General features: G+C 34.2%; 1 protein-coding gene across 1 annotated transcript; it reads right to left on the reverse strand.

Annotated features, from left to right (window-relative positions):
- Positions 1-306: 306 nt before the first annotated feature.
- LOC123696487 (differentially expressed in FDCP 6-like) lies at positions 307-20,415 on the reverse strand. The gene is made up of 10 exons (XM_045642672.1): positions 20,256-20,415; positions 12,332-12,520; positions 11,434-11,574; positions 9,451-9,690; positions 8,987-9,216; positions 8,275-8,464; positions 2,060-2,196; positions 1,541-1,677; positions 1,135-1,259; positions 307-643 (listed from the first exon to the last, which is right to left on the reverse strand). The coding sequence occupies exons 1-10, from the start codon at positions 20,346-20,348 to the stop codon at positions 500-502; spliced, it is 1,626 nt and encodes a 541-aa protein (XP_045498628.1). The 5' UTR covers positions 20,349-20,415; the 3' UTR covers positions 307-499.
- Between the last annotated feature and the right edge of the window lie 2,261 nt (positions 20,416-22,676).

The following is a 22,676-nucleotide window of genomic DNA, read 5'->3' on the forward strand; positions in this document are numbered from 1 at the left end:
AGCCGGGGCGGACCGCTAGTACAATATAAAACTCAAGGTCAACTTCACTCTTCGTTCTTGCTACCACTGAAAGGGGCCGTCGCCCCGAACAGTTACCCCGAGGCCTGTGAAGGCTTGCGTGGAAGACCCGACGAGAGACTCTTCGTTTATAGGTATATTTGTATAAAATAATGAAAGAATTACTAACTTATACCCAAGTTATTCGATTTTACCAATCCTTAATAACAATCTTTATACTTTTCTTAAAACAATGTAAATAAAAACGAACATGTGTTCACAATATTTTCGTTGAATAAAAAATGCATATTTCAAAACAATAACTCAACTTTATTTTTAAACCAATTAAATCACAATTCATTCATATCCTTACAACACCAATTAACTTGTAGAAATCGTAATGATTATTTTTGCAGCGATCTATTTTTAAAGCTAGTTGGCTTACAAAATTCTGCCTATAAATATTTTTCTACAAAATAGCATTATAACTGACGAAAAAGATTTACAAATTTTCATTATCATCTAGAACTTTAAGGTGCCTAATAGCTCTAACATCAATGAGGGTATCTGAAGAACTCTTAGTGGTCGGAACGAATGATATGGCTCTGCGGGCTCGTTCCCCGTTGCGGAGTACTGGAGTCAGATCCTGGTAATAAATGTTTTATAAAAGATTTTTGAACTGATGTAAAATAGGCGATGATCTAGATAGAGAAAGAGATTTTTGTCAATATGTTGCCCTTCTAAGATTACTCACGATGAATTTAATTACAAATATTTTTATTTAATACTAGCGGTCCGCCCCGGCTTCGCCCGTGGTACATATTTCGCAATAAAAGGTAGCCTATGTTCTTTCTCAGGGTCTAAAGATTGTCTGTACCAAATTTCATATAAATCGGTCCAGTAGTTTATGTGTGAAAACCATACATACATACATAATTACAAACCTTTCCTCTTTATAATATTAGTATAGAAGAGTGGGAATATTATGATTATCAGTTAATCATCTCAGTTTAACGACTAACCCATACAATGTTTACAACAAGGACGAAAAAAGGACCTAATGTTACTAGGAAAATTTTATAACCTCTATATTTTCTGAATTATTAGGTACAATTTAAAATGCAAACATAATCTTACTCGTAATTGAACATGGAGAGCATTAGCATTGTGTTCAGTCTTCTGTATCTTCTCCTGAGCCGCCCGCAGCTCGGAGTCCAACTTCTGTTTCTCTTGTTCCAGCTCTTTGAGACGACGTTCCGCTTCTGACAATTTGTTAATATTTTTATTTTATACAATTTGTTATTAGAATTAAAAGCCTCGAAATTATCTAAATTTGGTAATTTTTGAAAGTATATTAGATCATTATTTTTTCATGTTGGGAGCCTAAGGTTACTTTGAATTTGTAAAATGTTGATTATGTTCAAAGAAATAATTTATGAGTTATAATTTTACTACTGCAATTTGATTGCAAATTGAAAAAAACTAGTTAAAGAAAAGTTTGTATGGCTAATGTTACTACTAAGTTATTGAAGGATGTCCTTACCTCTATATTGTGCTTCTTTTTCAGCTTGCAATAACTCAAACTGCTTTCTTTTAAGTCTTTCTTCTTCTAACATTCTGTTTTGTTCCTCTTGAAGCCTTTCTAATTCTTCTCTCCGTTCCCATTCTTCTGCTAGCACTCTACAATTTTTAATCATTTTAGCAACGTAATCTTAATATATATAAATCTCGTGTCACAATGTTTGTCCTCAATGGACTCCTAAACCACTTAACCGATTATAATAAAATTTGCACACCATGTGCAGTTCGATCCAACTTGAGAGATAGGATAGTTTAAACATGTAGGTACCACGGGCGAAGCCGGGGCGGACCACTAGTAGTTATATAGATAGTTTTATACACTGCCATTTTATTAAAAGAATCGTCTTACCAAGACCAAGACAAAAGTCAATTACTTTTTTGGATCTTCTATGAATTTTGTTCAAATACATATATTTTGGTTGAAAGTATGCTTATATTTTCTTATAAGTTGGGTTGGGATTTAAATATTTATTATCTTTACCTGGCTTGCAATGCCCTTACAATTTCTTCGTCTCTTTTAGCTTGAGTTTCTTCTTGCAATAGCCTTTCAAGTTCAGTCTGTGCGTGCTTCAGTTCTTCTAACTTTTTATTGTCTTGTTGTGCTAATTCCGCTAATTCCTGAAAAATAAAATAATTAATCATGACATTTTTAGAAACAGTTTATGAATTACTTTTGCTGTTATTTAATATTTTATCAAAAATGGTGTGAAAAATTGCCATATCATGTGGCCATATCCATCGTTTTATTTACCTGCATCTTGCATTATGTTTCAATTGATCTGAAAAGTTTCGTTAACAAGTTTACTTGTTCATTGTAGTGTTTGAGTAAAGTATAGGTACTATATCCCCGGATGTCTCGGGTTCGCGGGTAGTGGGGAACACAGTCACGCAGCAGCCTCGGGCGTGAGCGGACGTGTGTTTACCCTAGCTACTGGCGACGTAACGAGCCATTCCCATCCACTGCGTATACGAGTGTGAACTCGTATCTACATTTGGCGACGAGGATAAAGGTCAGACTTATAATTTTAAATAATTATTCTTAGAATTTATAAAAATAAGGGAGGTAGATTACTAATGTTAATTACGTTACGTTTTGCTTTTGTTCAAGTCGTAAGCGATAAACATGATTTAGGCTTTGAGTTTGACACATAGGATGCGTACGTACGCGACGTCAAGGCACATAACTAAAACGTAACACTAACCTGACGCCGCGCTAATATGTCAAATGTGTTGTACCAGTATATTTTCTATGGTTGTAATGCGCAGTAACTATACTGCTAAACAGATTACCAAGCGCCAGCGCTAGGTGTACCTACTCAGACGCTTGACGTCTAAAGTTATAATTTTCATAAAATTTATATTAGTGTCCGACAAAATATTTGCGTTCTAATGTATTTGAGTAAGTATATAATTATTGTAAAACGGATATTATTAGTTAGGAAAAAACCTAGCGTGTAAAAAATTATTGTATTATGATAATTCTTACTTATATACCTACTCATGACACAAAAAATGATATTCTGCTAAATGATTTCTCTTTATAACATGCTCTTAATAGCTTCACCTACTTGTATTAAGTTAGTCCTTCAGACTAGATTTTAACCCATTTTGAACGGGCAGATTTGGTTCAGTATTCGCATACTTATCAGGGATCGGTGGTAATGCAATAGTTTCTTAAGTTAATGGTTTGCGAGTTTTTAGGCTACGCGTTGGTGTATAGGGCTTTGCTTAGCGAGGCACTAGTCAATCGGTGTGACATGAGCAGAGCGTGACACTAAAGCTACGCGGTGCTAAGTACGTGCACTGTCTGCCAAAGTTATTATATTATGTAGTTACCAACATGAGGTTAAATAAGCCAAACAAAGCGGCCAATGATTTTGTATCATAAATTTTGTAGATTGTATTAAATATTATGATTTAATAATGTAATTGCTGCGCTCTGTTTTATAATAGTAAATAATATGTACATTTAGAGGGCTGTAACTACTTATTATAAATAATAATTATATTTTATAATATAGTCGGTATCAGAGCAATTATTAATAAATATGACATGATGATTTGTTTCGAAATAGAAAACTTTATGTGCCACCATAAAGAAAAAATGCAATTCTTAATAATCAAACAAAATTAAAAAGAAGAAAATATAGCAATAGCGGCAAAAAGGATTACTTACCGCAAAGCAGCAACCATTAATTGAAGGGTATGGCTGCTCAGAGGAGACCACGCGACTGTACGGATGCAATACTTTTCTAATAAATATTACCTATATGACACTGTGTTTTTCTAGCAGAGATAGAGACAGACATATATTTGTTTATATAATATGTTGTCGTAAAAAGTAAATGAAGACATAACTAATTCCTCTTCTACGTATTAGTTGTTCAAATATTATACTTAATTCATATAATATCCGCCTACTGTACCATAACCTCTGTATTAACCGTTATTTATTGTCTTTCTGTCAACTTCATCTGTGTGTACAATAAAGTATATTTATTATTTATTATTATAACACTCTTTACGCGTGCACACTGCACAGTACCCGCTGTACACATTTGTATGGCCATAAAACTATTTAGAGTATTTAGTCGGAAGTTTTATGTAGGTACTACAACTTATACTTACTGGATACAAAATCTATTAACTGTACTGTAGTATCTTATAGCTATATAATTGTGTACCGACTAAATGAAATAAAATAATATTATGTAAGTAGTTTCCAAAAGAAAGATATAACTTTATAATTGATCTACGCTTGATCTACGTATTTCGCTTAATATTAAGCATGCAATTGTAAATATTAATTTTATATTCGATAAATATATATACATTATACATACTGGCTGACCCGACAGGCGTTGTCTTAATTATGAATATGAACGGTCAAACGCGTAGTCTTCTAATTATTAAATAGCGCCATCTATTGAATACTTACTCAATCCAGTCAATAGATGCCGCACACAGAGAACTGACTGTCAAATAATTAAAAAAAAAAATATATGTATATTTTTGCGACTATAAACTGAAATGTAACCTATCCTATCTTCAAGTTAGACGAGACTGCACACTGGGGGCAAATCAAATTTAAAATAATAATAATGAATAAAATTATTGGTTTATGCAAGATGTATAGGCAGTACGAGCCTTCATTAAATGTAAATCGTGCGTGATTGGTTGTATAGGCAGTACGAGCCTTCATTAAATGTAAATCGTGCGTGATTGATTGTATAGGCAGTACGAGCCTTCATTAAATGTAAATCGTGCGTGATTGGTTGTATAGGCAGTACGAGCCTTCATTAAATGTAAATCGTGCGTGATTGGTTGTATAGGCAGTACGAGCCTTCATTAAATGTAAATCGTGCGTGATTGGTTGTATAGGCAGTACGAGCCTTCATTAAATGTAAATCGTGCGTGATTGGTGACATAGGCAGTACGAGCCTTCATTAAATGAAAATCGTGCGTGATTGGTGACATAGGCAGTACGAGCCTTCATTAAATGTAAATCGTGCGTGATTGGTGACATAGGCAGTACGAGCCTTCATTAAATGAAAATCGTGCGTGATTGGTTGTATAGGCAGTACGAGCCTTCATTAAATGTAAATCGTGCGTGATTGGTTGTATAGGCAGTACGAGCCTTCATTAAATGTAAATCGTGCGTGATTGGTTGTATAGGCAGTACGAGCCTTCATTAAATGTAAATCGTGCGTGATTGGTTGTGTAGGCAGTACGAGCCTTCATTAAATGTAAATCGTGCGTGATTGGTTGTATAGGCAGTACGAGCCTTCATTAAATGTAAATCGTGCGTGATTGGTTGTATAGGCAGTACGAGCCTTCATTAAATGTAAATCGTGCGTGATTGGTGACATAGGCAGTACGAGCCTTCATTAAATGAAAATCGTGCGTGATTGGTGACATAGGCAGTACGAGCCTTCATTAAATGTAAATCGTGCGTGATTGGTGACATAGGCTGTACGAGCCTTCATTAAATGTAAATCGTGCGTGATTGGTGACATAGGCTGTACGAGCCTTCATAAATTGTAAATCGTGCGTTATTTGTTATATAGGCTATATAAATGGCCTTCATAAATGGTAAATTGTACGTAATTGTTAGCTGTAGGCAGTATGAGCCTTCATTATATTAATGTAAAGCATACGTACTGGTGTTATCACATGAAATCAAACCTGATTTTAGGTTGTGCCTATTGGACTAAAGAATGACTAACTTACTTTCCCTCCTGGTATACTCGACCTAGAAGATGACAATACAACACTTGCTTTTTGTTGGAAAAGATGGAAAGGGTGTTCTTGGATTTTCTTGGATGCGCGAAAGGCGCCGAAAAGAATAGGGCCACTTTGTTATTGTTAAGTGGATCTGAGTTACAGGAGACTATTTACAGTCTACCTGAAATATATGTAATTGATTCTGAAGGAGTCGGTGTAGTTATTTGCCACAGCTATAGGAAAATAAGACGAGAAGCTACAATGGGGAGTCTATGTTAGCACTGCCGCTGCTAGGACACCAGCTCAGCTGCGTACAGTTCGGAACATGAGGCATCATTTCATGGATAAAGATACGACTAGATTGGTTTATTAACTACTTTCATGGCATAAGGTTACTATGGGGCTGGCTTGGCTTGGCAGCAGATATTGAAACTGTTTTTATATTACACAAATGGTCCATACGCATTTATATAAATTACGTGCTCGGGACTCACTAAGAGATACTGGCATCCTTACTGTACCTTCACAGTATATAATTAAATTTTAATAACGTTTTAAATATACGCAATAATACTGACTTATACTCAAGAGAAGGAGATGGACATTGTTATCACATAAGGAACAAAAATAAAATTGACATGTTATTTTTCCGGCTATCTAATGGGTCAAGATATAATATATATAACTCTTTTGGAATAGAACTCCTGATAGAATTAAAGAGTTTAATATTGGTAATTTTAAAACTTAAATATAAAACGTATTAGTTCAGTGAGCCTAGTACAGCATTAAGGAATATAATATGTATTATGGAGAATGAAAAGCCATGGAGGCTTGTCGCGTGGGATCCACGGGACAGTTCCTTGGCATCATCATTATGTTATATTTACATACCCTACTGTTATGTTAAATTAAAATGTAATATTGTCATGATGTTAGAGGAGCAGCTAAAGAGTTTCTTGCCGGTTCCATTCATGGATGCTGCTTTCCGAATTGGTGGTAAAGTGTGAAATTATGTTACGACGGTTCAAAAGAGCTTCTAGAAGAAGTCTTATTGAATGAATAAATGTTGAGTTTGTGTTTTTAATTATCGAAAGGTACATGTTCAACAAACATAACATAACATAACAGGAAGAAGGAGAGATATTCGAGAAGTTGTAGGAAAACTGCGGAACCAAGCTGGAAAGTTGAATATACAAACAAGCTCGGAAGAACAACTGATGAAATGAAATTCTTTTGGAAAACAAGGACATTCTCTGGAAGACAAAAAATAAAGATAAAAAATAAAGATAAAATTTCCTCTCGGTTGAATAACGAACAAGAATTTTACAATTCCGATGTTAGGGACAGGAATTAAAAAACAATAGAAAATAACATACAGATAGAAAGAGGTGATTTTGAGGTCAATAACAGGTGATAAAGTATATGTAAAGGAGATGTAGAATCAACAAAGCTAAAAACAGTGTAATATTTATGGCTATTAAAATATATAATAAAATACCGGACAATTTCAAGGAACTACCAGTAAATCTTTTCAAAAATAAACTGACGAACTGGCTAATGTTAAAACAATTTTATGACATCGAAGAATTTATGACTTTGAAGTGAGAAGATTGTGTGATAAGTGTGTGATTTAATCGTGTAAATCGTAGTGCGTTCGTGTAATTGTGAAAATTGAATTGTGCGTATATTTAAATAATAATTAGACTAATCAACTTTCTGTTTAATATTTGCACACCCAATCAATGGGTATTGGGTAGAATGTGTTAGCCACATAATATTGTAATTTAAAGATCTATAATTTGTACTACATTCTTGCAAATAAATATAATTTGAATTTGATGAAGAAGCGTAACAAACTGACAGCAAACTTTAAATCAACTCGAAACAGTGTAGAACGATTAGAAGGTGGATAGGTACTTACTTGTCAGAAATGTGGATACTAGCCAAAAGCATAGAAGTAATGTGACTTAATAAAAACGGAGGGGGAATGGAATGGAAGCGGTCCAGAAAGTTCAGGATAGAGGTGGAGACAACGGTGATGTAAATGAAAGCGAAGAATACCGCTAATGAAATACCTAACTAAATCAGTCTGATAGCTTTCTATAATGTATGTTTGTTGTAAACAATTATATTTAAATAAAAGAAAAAATAGAATAAGGAAGGGATGTAGTGTTTGAGTAAAGTATAGGTACTATATCCCCGGATGTCTCGGGTTCGCGGGTAGTGGGGAACACAGTCACGCAGCAGCCTCGGGTGTGAGCGGACGTGTGTTTACCCTAGCTACTGGCGACGTAACGAGCCATTCCCATCCACTGCGTATACGAGTGTGAACTCGTATCTACATTCATGACACAATTTCTACAAAAATATACGAAGTAAGTTACTATCTACTGTTTATATCTATTAGCAATACGATCTCATATTTTACACTGTTAGATCCCGTTGCCATGGCAACGAATAAACAAACAGTACCTGTGCCTGCGCCTCCGCCGCGAGTCTCGCGCGCACCTCGTGCTGCAGGCGCGCCCTGGTGTCGCGCACCTCCTGCTCGCGCCGCGCCCCCGCGCCCCGCCGCCCCGCGCGCGCCCGCCGCTGGTACCCCTCCGCGCCCCCGGACACTGCGGCCGCTTGCCGCAGCGCGGATACCCATTGGAGACGGCTCCTTAGAAAAAGAAGAGTTGTGGTATAACACAAGCCAATAAAATCGTAAACAATGTTGTTGTGTCCTCCTAAGACACTGATTAGAGCTAGCGCGCAAGAGCAACTTTTGTCTCCGCAACTATTTTGTCTCATCAACTCCATAGGCTAGTAAGAAAGTGCGCGCACGTAGCGACGCAACTTCCTATAGAGTTGATGGGAGAGACAAAATAGTTGCGGAGACAAAAGTTGCTCTTGCGCGCTAGCTCTTAGGTGTATTTTGGTGGTGGACGGTATCTTGTTTTGCTAATGTACTGTACGTAGTAGTCCTTTGTGATAAGATTGTATTTTTTAAATGTGAGATCGTAGCAATAGCTATTTTTAAATCATCATGGGAAAAATTGAAAATGATTTTTCCGACATTTTTTTAGATTAATTTTTAAAAAGTATGTTCAAACAATTAATAGATTCCGCCAATTTCAAATTGGTATTTTACTATTTGTTGCGATGCAAAACGAACAATTTTAATAGTTTATAATCGACTTACTTATGATCCTGTGTTCCAAACTCGAAAGTTCGTTCCGGAGTGATCAACTGAAACTTCTGTATCTTGCCATCTCCCACTGCGGCTTCAACAGAGCAGTACTCGTCAATATTAATTCTGCCACATTGGTCCTTTTGTGAAGAACTTTTGTAATATGTTAGAGCACAGGGCTGCAGGACACACCAGTACTCTCGCATTGTTGGAAGAAGGTAACCGCGTTTGAAGAGATAGCCCTGGAAGTTTTGAACCATTAAATATATGGAACGATTGTTTAAAAAAAGTAGTTTAAAAGATACCCAGTTTTCAAGCTCCTAAAAATCAATTATTCCATGGATAGAAAATAAGGAAAAATATATTTAAAAAAAATTGAAGAGGGCTCTTGGTACTTGTGTGAAATGAGCTCAATCGAATGCAATAAAACTTTTCTTATTGATTCTACTTTCAGGAAACTTTATCTTAATAATTACCTTTTTAATAATATCTTCTATAAACACGTCATATATTTCAGCGACCGCTTCGACCAGAGCTTCAGAATGTAACTGCTGGTCACAGCAATACTTCGCTTCGAGAACTGCCAAGAAAGCTGCCCACTTGAAATGGCCTATAGAAGAGCCTAATGCTTCCCAGTCGGCTGCGTCCCATCGTAACCCAAGACAGTGGACAAGTTGTTCAGCAACTAGACCTGCTTCTGATGGTTGCAGAACTACCTGCAAAATGAAAAATATATGCAGTTACAATATTATATTTCTGGGTCTGTTGTAGGGGCAGTTGAAGATGCTATCGATCAAAGATTATTATAGGTACAATATTTTTTTAAATAATTTTTTACTATAAAACTTGTTAAATGGACGAAGGACATCTTTTGCTTGTGCAAGTTGTATCAGGTTTTCCAGAATTGGTTTCCTGAATGGTTTTATCATTATCGACCAAAAGTAAAAGTACAAAAATAAATGAAAGTAGACACAATGTTCATTGGTATATTTATGAGGCTGACAAACAATAAAAAGTTCGAACGACACTTTAAAGATCATATCATAATAGGAATAAACTCATGAAGGTTAATTCGGTGTTTATGACCGCAGATTCTTATTTTCACGGTTACTTATAACCACCAAGGTTTAAATCTGCACGTATACTCGTTACATCGATTATTTTTAAGTAAAATTATGCATACTTGAAACTTGATAAATAAAATTTAGTTAATCATTTTTATTTAAAAGACGCCAAACAAAAATTTGTTGAATTTCGTTTTCTTAATAGATACGTCTAGTAGTAGTTATTATGCTTTATCTTTAATCTCTACTATATTTTTGTTCAGTGAGAAAGAACGTACGATGCTTTTATATTGTCACATTTACTTTTTTTGTATAGATAAGTAGGTACTTTTGCAGTCGACCCAGTTGGTGTGTCATCTCCGCTTTTAAGGTATTCCTAATTTGGAGCAACATTTTTTGCATGTTTTTTAAGTATAAGTAATTAGAAAATGCTAGTGAGTGCAACAATTTTACAGAATTACTTAACTTTTAAAAGCACACTGCATTTGTTATGTTAATAAACATTGGATTATTAATGCTTTTGTGTCATATCATCAATCCATTTACCACGAATTGTAATTAGGACAATAAAAATTCTACGGAGCCATGAGATGTGAATGACCGAAGTTAAACATGTGGCTTGCAAGTGGGAGTCATGGCTAATTAGCGTATATTATATTACGCTATGACGTCTTCAGAGTTGTATTGTTATTGTAATGAGTGTGATGCCTCTTGCGACGTTCGCGTAGGCACTAACCGTTAGTCAATCTGTGACTATGGATTTAGTGATTATATAGAAGTAGAATTACATTTTTTGGACAAAATAAGAAAATATATATTTTTTTAAGCTATTGCATAGCTTTTATCGCGGGCCTTAAGCGCGGGGACCGAATCGAGAAATTCCGTAACGAAAAACCTCACGCTCCCCACTCCGACGGGCGGAGGTGTGGCTTGAAGGTGTGGAGGAAGGAAGGTGGAATTCCTCCATCGAAAAAGAGAGAATTGACGACTAGTCTACTCGACTGGCCGGCCGTTAAGGCCCCAATGGATGATGTCGGAAAGTTACCTACATACTTATATAGCTCTGTAACGAAAAAATTTCGATTGCGCGATTCAGAGCGATGTGTCGCTACAAAGGCATATCATGCAATAGCTTTACCGCGGCAGTCCTCGGTGCCGGTCCTCATTTTTTTTAAAGAATCGAATAAAACGTGAATAAAATTTTCGAATGTATTTTTTTGTAACTAGGTAACTTTAAGTTTTTCTATTCAATCAAACCCAATAAATAAATCTCAGATTCACATAACATCGATACATTTCTGTACAGGGATATAAGGAACAGAATGACCTCCACATCGCGTGCCAATTCGCTCTTACAATAACGGTCAATAAATTAACCTCTGATAAAGTACTTACAACATAACGGTTCGTATCATCAGCGTCTTGCACCAGATCCGCGAGGAGGCAGAATATCCTGAAGAGTTTGAACACGGAGTCATCGTTGAAGATCGGCTTGTCGCGGGTTAGAAGATTCTTTCGGCACACGAACCAGCATACCTGAGAAAAAGTTAGTTCCAAGTTTTGAAACGGACAACGAAAAGTCCTTTGTGGCATGGATAGAACAAATCTATACACATTTTTATGCTAAAGGGACAAAAATCGTAGCTTCACCTAGCCTTATGACGATAGGGTGTGTCGCAAATGTGTGCGTTATAAAGAAATCGATCTACGAACCAATAGGTGCGTCTTGGCACTGATCCTCAAAGATATACTTTTGGTAGATATTTAATTGATTATAAAGAAGTTATAACTCAAAACATTGCAGCAAAAATTCCTAAATTGGTAGTTATATATAATATAATTGTGGTTTGTACGATAGCAGGAAATGCGGGCGATAAAGGACAACGACGATCTAATTTATTGCATCAAGTATAAAATACATTCCAAGTTCTTTTCAACCTTAGTGGATTGTGTATTCTGACGATATATTTTTAACAATACTTCTTTTATTATAGAAAAAAATTAAGTGGCTATGTCAAGACTTTCAAATTCGTTCAAACGCAGTTTTGCAAGGTCTCAGGGTGATTTAATTTCGTCACGTTACGGATGATCTATGACCTATGTAATGACTATTTTTAAATGGTAGTCTTTATACTTCTACTTTAGTTACATAAATAGTACAAATTCAAGAATGGGGTATTATATAATTTCAAACTACTATCAATTATTTATTCATACATTTGCCGTTCTCATTAATCATTACAAAATCCCCTAAAATTAAAATCATGTCAATAAATCCATCAAGAAAACGTACCTCACTAATTTTCTTCTCAAATTCCCGAGCAACAGGCAAGGTGACAGTCTTCGGCAGTGAGCTGAACACCTCATGCTGGAGGTAGTAGCGGAACTCGTCGAAGGTCAGCTCTTGTGATGACCTGAAGTGGTCTAGACCTTTCTCCACTCCGTATAAGTCTAGAAGCGTGCCGATGTTTGCTGTTAGGACCTGCGGGAGGAATGGAATTTAAAACATTGTTGTATTAGATATGTTTCTTATACCTATGCAGCTACTTTTTGTAATAGTGTGCTCTGCATCTTACACTCGAAAAATATACTTACTATTTTATATTTTTATTGTTTTCTATTCTTTACATAAAAGTAAGTTTTTAATTCTGGAATCTTAAATAAAGACTCAAATAGTATAAAAAAAATTCAAAAGTTCATCTAAATATTATGTACTGAAGATATCTACGAGACTACAAACCTACCTAATTGTTACTTTATCTTTGAAAGCAATTTGGGAGCAAAAAATAAATTAAAAGTTGTACCGTCTAGATACATCATAAAGCTCTAGTCACAGAACATCAATTAGATCATACAAGTTATAGGTAATTATATCTAACTGGTATCGTATAATCAAAGTATTGATTAGCAATACACTATATTAATAAAAAAAAAACTTCGCGCCAATCCCAACTATCATTGCATTTTACACTGCAATGCAAGGCGGATGTAACACAAGAAATAAGTAATCCATTAAGAATCTTTATTCTTTACGAGTGGACTCGGCCAAGATGCATGTATGTCAAGGCTTGAAGGCCGGTTCCTGGTAACTGACTTATCAATATAAATTACGATCGCCATTTTATTTGTAAACCAGACGCATTTTATTTAATGTGAGATATGGTTTGGTTACTTTGCCGTATAATTTACAACTACCCGGTCGATTTATTGAGTTCAGATTTCCCCATTGTTTTAAATTACAATGTAAATACCTAATAATGTTGTTTATTGCTTGTGTTCGATGAACTTGCCATACAAACTTCTTTGGAGCGTAGGTAAAGTTGTTATTTCATTACTTTTATATGGGCTCAATGTCCAAAAAATAAATTTAGAAACCTCTAAATTGATGTACCTAATTGGTATGTTATAAATATAATACTTAACGTAGGAAATAACGTAGCATTTAGATCAAATATTACACTAAACGGAGCTAGTCGGTAGCTCATTCTACAAATGTGGAAAAGTTGCCAAAGCAATGCCATATATTATGAAATATGAATTAAGTTTGTGCATAAGACGTCAGTTTTGGCGACTCTCCCATTATTAATTTTCCTGCATGGCCAAGTAGGTCATAGGTTGCCGACCGTTCAAGGCTTCTGGTTGAGTTTTATGCCTCCAGTGACGATGGGACCAGATATAGTGACTATAATGGCAAAGATAGACTTCTAGATCTAAATTATAATCTTATACTTACCTACTTGGCTACTAACTATGTAGCAAAAAATCATATATTATGTAGGTATAATTAGTAGCTTGTTTTCGTAAATTTACAAGAGTGCTGTCCATTTTCGCTTATCACTTATCACTATGAACAACTGAGAAACATTACCTACTGAAGGAATAATTAGGTAGATGACAGATTGTGTGTTTTTGTAGTCATAGTTCGTGGAAAATGATCCATCTTCACGTAATAATACTAACAGAGCTATTACGTTGTTTTGCTTTCCTTTTATGGCTGTAGTTGATGTATTACGAATTTGATACCTGCGAAGAATGTTTTTAATTTTTAATTGAAGTAGTTTTACTATACCTACGTACAACTTAAAATGGCACCATTTTCATTTTTTTATCTATGTACAATGTACATGATATTGCTTTAATTTCAAAATATGGCTAGACAGCAGTGGTTTTCAATAAATAAAAATATCCTAGATTGGACTGGAAGAAATTTTATTGTAGTTAAATTAAATATTGTAAACCAAGAAGCCCTATTTTGTTTTCCAAATATACATGCTGCTTTCGTCATAATCTGTTACATAGGTACCTTATGAACTATCTAAATGTAGATAACTAGATTGCTATTCGAAAAGCGGTTTACTACGCAATAGGACTTCGCACTTAGATGATTCATCAATTGATGTTTTGTAATGTTTGCTACAACAATCGATTAAAAGCATTAAAGGATTACCACTTAGCAGCTAAATTAATGCAACTAAAAGCTGTTAATAATTATTTGATGCAACATTATTTTTGTTTATCGGTAACATTTCGGTTTTTAGTTTTTGGGTTAATTAATAATGGAACAATGTATACTTAAAATAATTATTGTATTTGTATGTAGTTATTTTCGTGGACATTTTATTTGCATTTACAATTCAATACAATATTCAATTAATTACTTAGGTACATTACGTAGTGTCACTAGTCCATAAGTACCTACCTAGATGATTTATAACGCAATTTAAGCATACGTAAATTAGATTGAATAAATGCAATTTACACTAATGTTCCTACTAGCTACAAAAAAACCTACTAATGTTTTGAGATGCGTATTTACTATGTAAGTGACTACTGACTACTTAATAAAACTACATACCTAGTTTAAAATGCACAACTTTATCCGGTTTACGTGCATGCAAATATTTATTGAACAAACATGATTTATAGTAGATAGGTAGTGGTTTAGTTTAATTAGCAAATACACGAGTTAGCTTGTGACTATCTAGATAGTAATAATTCTACATTTTTTTATTTACTTCACATACATATGTAAATTACTTCGCAAAATTGAAGCGGTTCGAATTGGGGAGTGCCTGGCGATCTGCACTACAGGCTACGGCCTATCGCAGACACCAGTCCTCTTAGTTTATGTTTACTTGTACTTTTGTTAATTTAGTTATAAGTTTGTTGAGGAAAAATAAATGATTTATTTATTTATTATTATTTTGTAGATTTCTTATTCTTTTAAAATCTGTACTATAATATTTTTAAAGACAACGTTAGGGTGTTATGGGGTTTACCATGATGTCGACTAAAGCAGTATTTTTTCCTGCGTGGAAAAATGATAGCGCTGCGCTCTATAAAGGTCGTTTTGCACCATCACTTTCTCACATTGGAGATATCTGGGTAATCCACTTGGTAATTGTTATTAATTATGTGAAAGAGGAGCATTTTTAAATTACTCAACAGATATTAACTTTCAGGAGTTTGAAATAACGTAGTCTTTACCACAGTTGACAGATATATACTACGTACATACAGTTAGGAAACTAAGCCCCTGCGATGAAATTATGACGTATAGCTATAGGGCTGTTACCTTTTTGATATTTAACCGACTTCAAAAATGGAGGAGGTTATCAATTCGGCCTGTATATTTCTGTTTGCTTTTTTTCACAGTTGACTTTGTGGTAATTTTGAGATTAAAACCCGTTAAAATTAAAAAATTACTATCTTTTTCTTCCCTAATATTTACGTAATTATGCACATAAATTTAAACAAGATTTTTTAAGGTTTCCATTTTTTAGATTTTCGTGCTCTTCTAGATTGCGTAAAAAATAGATGCGGTCTTTAAACAGACTGGACTCCTAATAGGTACTATTTGTAGCTATCATTTTGGTAGAAAATATGTCAACATAATTTAAAACTCATACTGCCATATCTATATATATTAAAAAATAGTCTCTTTTTAACTTGTAGTCAGATACGATACAGATATATATTTATTGAAAGGGCTACAAACTGAAACAATCGATATTTATTTAATGTGAAATGACATCACTTTAAACTTTTTTCCATACTATATTCAAAATCTGTGGATGTGTCACCCGCTACTATCGATCCCCCTCAATACCCTCGAAAACACGCTTTATGGGGGGGGGGGAGCCATTTCGAACATTTTGTATGAAGTTTCCTTACTGTATGTATCTGTATATTGTGTCTTTACTCTATTTTACTCTACGCCTTTTATACAGGACTTTGGATAGAGTCTTGGGTAGAGTTAAAGTTTGACAGCTAATATACAAAGTTACATTAAGTATCTTACAAAATAGGTTAAACGTAAATTTTCGATTTTACCACAGAATACATAATAGTAGCTAAACGCTACAGAACGGACACTCTCCGCCTCCCGCCAATATTAAACACTTACCTCACCCCGCACGATCAGACATAAAATGGTCCATATTTTTCTACAAGGACGATACGCAACGAAGATTGACAACATTAATCAAATTGACTTAAAGTAATTTTATTATTTTGGAATTGTGATTATCGATTTTCGTAGAAAATGGTTAGATATTGTGCTGTTTACGGATGTATTTCATCAGAAAAACGCGAATTTTTTTTTACGCTAGTCAAAAATGTGCCAACCATAAAGCGATATCACACACATTTGCAGTCTCTACAGTGTGACTGTCAAAACGATAATTTTGTATGGAGTGTCCGGGGTGTGATTTTACCCTTGATTTTACCTAATTACAAACATTGAAACTATTGCTATAAGAAATAAGTAATAACGTTACGGTAGATTTTATGGAGAGAGTTCGTAAAAGGTTTGCCCCGGTAGTGTAATCGTATCTTGTTAATGAAGGTAATTAACATCATTAACAGCAATAGCCGAGATGCTTTTAAGGAAATTAACAATTTACATACCTACTTCTTTTAAAAATGTTATACATTTCCGTAATTGCATACACTGAAACCGTTCATGTATAACTTTGTGAGATGTTATTGGCCGTTTGGTTAAATGGTGAGTCAGTATTGTAAAGGTCAAGGGTTCGATTTCGCGCAAAATTATTTTTAATAAAATTTACCGACAGAGTTAAAAAAATATGATTTTTTTTATACAGTTTGGAAGCTAATTGAATAATTTGAATCGAAAGCGATTCGATATTTATATTTAAGTTAAATAAATAAAAAATAAAATGTATGAGCAAAAATATTTGACGTAAGTAACATAAAAAATATGCATAGGTACCTATTCATTTTTAGCCAGAAGGAAATGAAATACTAACCACGTGGGATTGATAGGTCACGCTTTGCTTATTAGTAATCCGGATTAATCTAGCCTAGGTGCGGGAATTAGGGTTGTCAACTGTTAATTTTTATGCAACTAATACCGCAAGAAATGTTTTTATTCGTATTTGTTTTATACGACTAGCTACGCTATTTAATAAAATAGCTTCATTATGTGTCGAAATATAGAAACATAATTTTTAGATTTAAGATGAGCATAGAATGTTGTCGTCTCTTAACGTTTTTTCTTTTGTTTTAGTCTATTTTCGTTCATTTGACTTGTTAGGTAATTGAGAAATTGGATTGGTTTTTCGTTGTAATTCAATATTTTTCTAATAATATTAAGAAAAAATCGGTTGTTCTAGATCCATTAAATTGGTAGCCCTAGTGGGAATAGCTGTCTACTATAAATAACAATAAATTTCTAGGAAACAATATGAAAAATTAAATGAAGCTTGTATATAAAATCAATATTAAAAATACCTAGTTACCCATTTAATTTAGCAACCACATGTATTTATTGGTTTTTGAATGTTATTAAAAATTTATGGAGATATCTAAAATTAATCTACAAATAAATAATATCTTCCTTTTTCAAAATAAGTAAGTACTTCATATTCAATTAACAAAGTCGAATAGAAATAGAGACTAAAAAAGTTTATGTTTTATGAATTAAAAAGGAGCAAAACTCTTGCAAGGAGTGTACTCCTATTGTTGGCTGAAGGGTGCATCCAGGTCAATGGGTGTGACGTCATAGGCCAGTAGAAATCGACACAAAAAAACCCTAAATTCGCAAAGCACGATGTAGTTCTGCATTTTTGGTATGTTGTTTGCATCAGTTAGGGTGAGGTAAATCCCAATTTGCAACTTCGAAAAAGTTGTGCTCGCTGCGCACCACGTGATAAACTGCGAAAATTTTGGACTTTTTTCACTTTTTGCTCTAAAAGTCATAAACTATGCGTTTCCGACAAGTATCATTCACTACATAAATTAAGGTTATTAAATTTGCAACAATTTAAGCCTAATTACAGCTCTCTAAACCTTATAACGACTAAACTGTGGCCATTCAAAGTCAAAGTCTGTGAGACAAATAGTTCACTCACAATATCTGAAAAAGGGCTATCAAGGGCTGGTGTTAGTCATTTAAATAATTGGAGAGTTAATCCTGAACAATATGGTATTGAAAAAGACAATTAATCATTGCTATTTCTTCCCTCTGCTATCTTGGTCGCCCGTCTGACCGGCGCCTTCGGATTTGCAAGGAGGGTGACACCCCTGGATCGTTATGTTATGTCAGATCGTAAAATGGCGGGAAATTAATTTGACGTTTGTATAGATAATAGAAGGGGAAGATATAGGTTATACATTATAGGGAATCACTATCTAGTATATTTATAACCAACATCTTTTATGCTTGTTAAGTTTTAATGTGGTTTTAATATGCATGTAAGGAGTTATAATATGAATAGATGGATGAACTCCTTATTGAAACACTATAATAAGGTATAAGTACAATTACAACAATGTTCAATACAAGCGGCTTAAAAGATGACATTTTTTATTACCTAATGGGGAAAATTTTGTTTGACTAAGAATTCTAATGAAAAATTGTTGTTTGAAAAAAAAAATAACCTCGTCATCGCAACTGTCCTCGAAATTATTTAGTATTGGTACACCGCCAGCTATGCGTGGTTATTGAAAACATATACAGGGTTACTTGTAAAATACCAGCAACCTCGCAGGACAAGATAGCTAACATCATAAGTAACAACATTTGTTCTACGACTTTTGATAATTTGTTAGATTTTATTTCCATACAAAAATAAATATTCATTTAATTTTCCGTTTGAATATTATAAACTCTACGCGCATTTCAAAAATTACGTAAACAAGAAGCGAATGGGAGGGGAAAGGGGGCGTCGCGTCGTCCTTTCGATAATGAATAGAACATAGACTTACAAATGTTAGGAGAGTACAATAAAAGCTTAAAAAATCATTTAAAAATAATTTATTGCGTTATGCCAAAAGTCGTAGATCAAATGTTGTTACTTATGATGTTAGCTATCTTGTCCTGCGAGGTTGCCGGTGTTTTACAAATAACCCTGTATAAGGCTAGCAAGGGTTAAACAATAACAATCAAGTAAGTCACCATTCATGATTCACTGCAAACAATCACAAAGGAAACGAGCAAGCTGTGATTTATTAGGCTTCGAAAATAAGGTGTTGTATAAACTCATTAACCTATTAAGTACCTATGAGTTATTACCTATGTATATTGTATACTAGGTAAATAGATTTAGAGAGAAGGAAAAGAGACTGTTTGTGTTTGCGCGCTTATTACAATACCTATTATCTGGTAGACGGTAGACCTCACAGGTTTCTTACTTAGCTAAACCTGCACGCTCATCATCATCAGCCTTAAAAAAATTCCTTTGCATTTTAAATACTAATCACTGTAATATTCTTATGGTGTTGTTTTGAAGAGAAGGCTATTTACATTACGCCTTAACACTTGACCAATCGATATTTTACCTAGAATCTGAAGGACAAGACGTGTGGTCAAGCACGAGTCACATGCGTATTGAGAAATAATAAATTTTATTTCACCTTTTAATTAATGTGTTGTTCCCGTGACTTTTAAAATGTAAAACCTGGTCACTTGTTCTAACCTGGACACAAATTAACTTAAAATGAACTGGGCATTTTAATTACATATATTTTAATAAATAAGTAGTTACCTACCTAACGCAACAATTAACTTTTAGATTTATTATAACAGTTGTTAGAAAACTGAAAAGGAAGCAATAAGAATATTAAACAATAACATAATACCTAATAATTAATTACCACCAAAACTAAAGAACAAAACAATAATCTAAACAAAAAGTTTAAATAAAATTTTGGTGAAAACCACTTTTGGCGGAATAAAAATAAAATAACTTTACCTTTAACTTTGATTTATGAACAACTTCATTATTTTGTAATGATTCGAAGGCATGCCATATACAGTTAGTGACATTTTTTAGCACGGCTGACATTTCGTACACTGCCCACAATATTACACATAAAAAAAAAACAATTCGCACAGACGCGACCAGAGCGCGCGCGTTCGAAATTCAAACTGACATTCTGCGATATCAAAAGGAAGTAGGCGAAGCGGAACGAGATAAGGGCAAGTATACATTACTTTTGTTCGAATTGAGAAAGTACCAAATTGCAGACATACAATTTTTATATGAGTATAATTTTTATGATCATCATCATCAGCCCATATACGTTCCCACTGCTGGGACACGGGCCTCCTATGAGGGTACAGGCCATAATCCACCACGCTGGCCAAGTGCGGGTTGGCGGCTATATTTTTGCATAATCAGCTTTAATTGTAAGTATAGACATAAAATCACTATTCGTTTTATGATAAAAACGGCGACTGCCTTCAAGATCATAATTACATTACTCATCAAAACAACGAGACGTCCTCTGTATTAACCATATCCGTTCTCTGACTCACCAAGTTATTTGTTGCTATGTCCAAAATATAATATACGTTATTATAAATATCTTATAATAGGTTCTTTATATAGAAATAAGACCTCCGGAAACCGTTTTAACTCCTATGCAGGTATATCCGCTTTCCGGCGCTATAATTTAATAAAGAAGACAATTGAATTATTTATACGCATTTTATAGAAATACTATAGAATAGCTGTCCCGGCAAACGTTGTTCTGCCTTACTATCATTACTCTTATCACTTATGGGAATGAAAAGTAGATGTTGGCCGATTCTCAGACCTACTCGATATGCACATTGCACATAATATTAGTCCAGCCGTTTTGGAGGAGTATGGTAACTAACATTGTGACACGGTAATTAATCTATACTAATATTATAAAGCTGAAGAGTTTGTTTGTTTGTTTGAACGCGCTAATCTCGGGAACTACTGGTCCGATTTGAAAAATTCTTTCGGTGTTAGATAGCTCATTTATCGAGGAAGGCTATAGGCTATATATCATCACTCTACGACCAGGAGAGGAGCTACGGGGGTGAAACCGCGCGGAGCAGCTAGTATATAATATGTATAAGGTAGATAATAATGAATTCATCAAGTATAGCGTATCATTTAGTCCTCGGCTCTACCTGTACTGCCTCATGCAGTGAATATGTTTACACACATCAACACAGTTTAGGGATATTTTGTATTTTAAGAATGTCTAAAATATATTCGTACAATACATAATATCCCTAGACTTTGTTGATGTGCCTATATAAGCATATTATAAAAGCGAAGGTTCTTGTATTGTCAGGTATCCAGATATTTGAGAAATAGCTCTTTTTCCAACTTCTAATATTATTTTAATTATTTAGACTAGACACGCAAATACATATAAATTTTTCAATAAAAATAAATCCTATTGTAACTAGCTAGGTACTTATCTTTTAACGATGACGAATAATCGATTGAAATTTGAAATATGTGTGGGTTCATACACCTACACAGAACTTTCTTCTATATATAGGTGTGTTTTACAAAATAAATTATGTAGATAATCCAAAATGAGAAGTATTATGTACCTAGTACCTAGTTATTATTTTATGACTGCTTTTTATATTAAAACTAGAGGTCCGCCCCGGCTTCGCCCGTGGTACATATTTCGCAATAAAAGGTAGCCTATGTCCTTTCTCGGGTATCAAAATATCTCCATACCAAATTTCATGCAAATTGGTTCAGTAGTTTAGGCGTGATTGAGTAACAGACAGACAGACAGACAGAGTTACTTTCGCATTTATAATATTAGTATGGATGGATGATACCTACTTGTTCGGAATTCGTAGGTAGGTGGTACATGAAGAAGGTACTGTGTGATCGAAAATTAAACTCAGTTTACTATTTTTGAAAAGAAATAAAACTGCATTTCGGGAATCGAACCGAGATAAATCTGGTAAAATTACACGATGTAGTTTTATTGGATCGATCTTCAGGGTCAATTATTAAACATTTATCTTTATCAAACTAGCTATCGATAAATCGAATGAAAGGTAAGAATAACACTTTAATAGCTTCAATTCTCCTAAAACTTAGAATACATAATATATTATATAGTTTATTTATTTTATATAATATGTATTCCAAGTTCTAAAATAGGTAAATTATTTAGTATTTCATACCCTACAACCATAGTCCAAAATACGATCAACAATAATTGAAACTGCGTGTATCGTGATCACACATAGTATTCTATATATAAGTCATAAGAATGATGTATGTATGATCACATTTAGTAATCTAAGATGATCACTTTATGAGTGGCCCGTGGGAGTGGAGGGGAACACGTTTCTACGCACGCAGTTCGCACATATTTACTAC

The sequence above is a fragment of the Colias croceus genome, chromosome 12 (assembly GCF_905220415.1).
Source record: "Colias croceus chromosome 12, ilColCroc2.1".
NCBI lineage: Eukaryota > Metazoa > Arthropoda > Insecta > Lepidoptera > Pieridae > Colias > Colias croceus.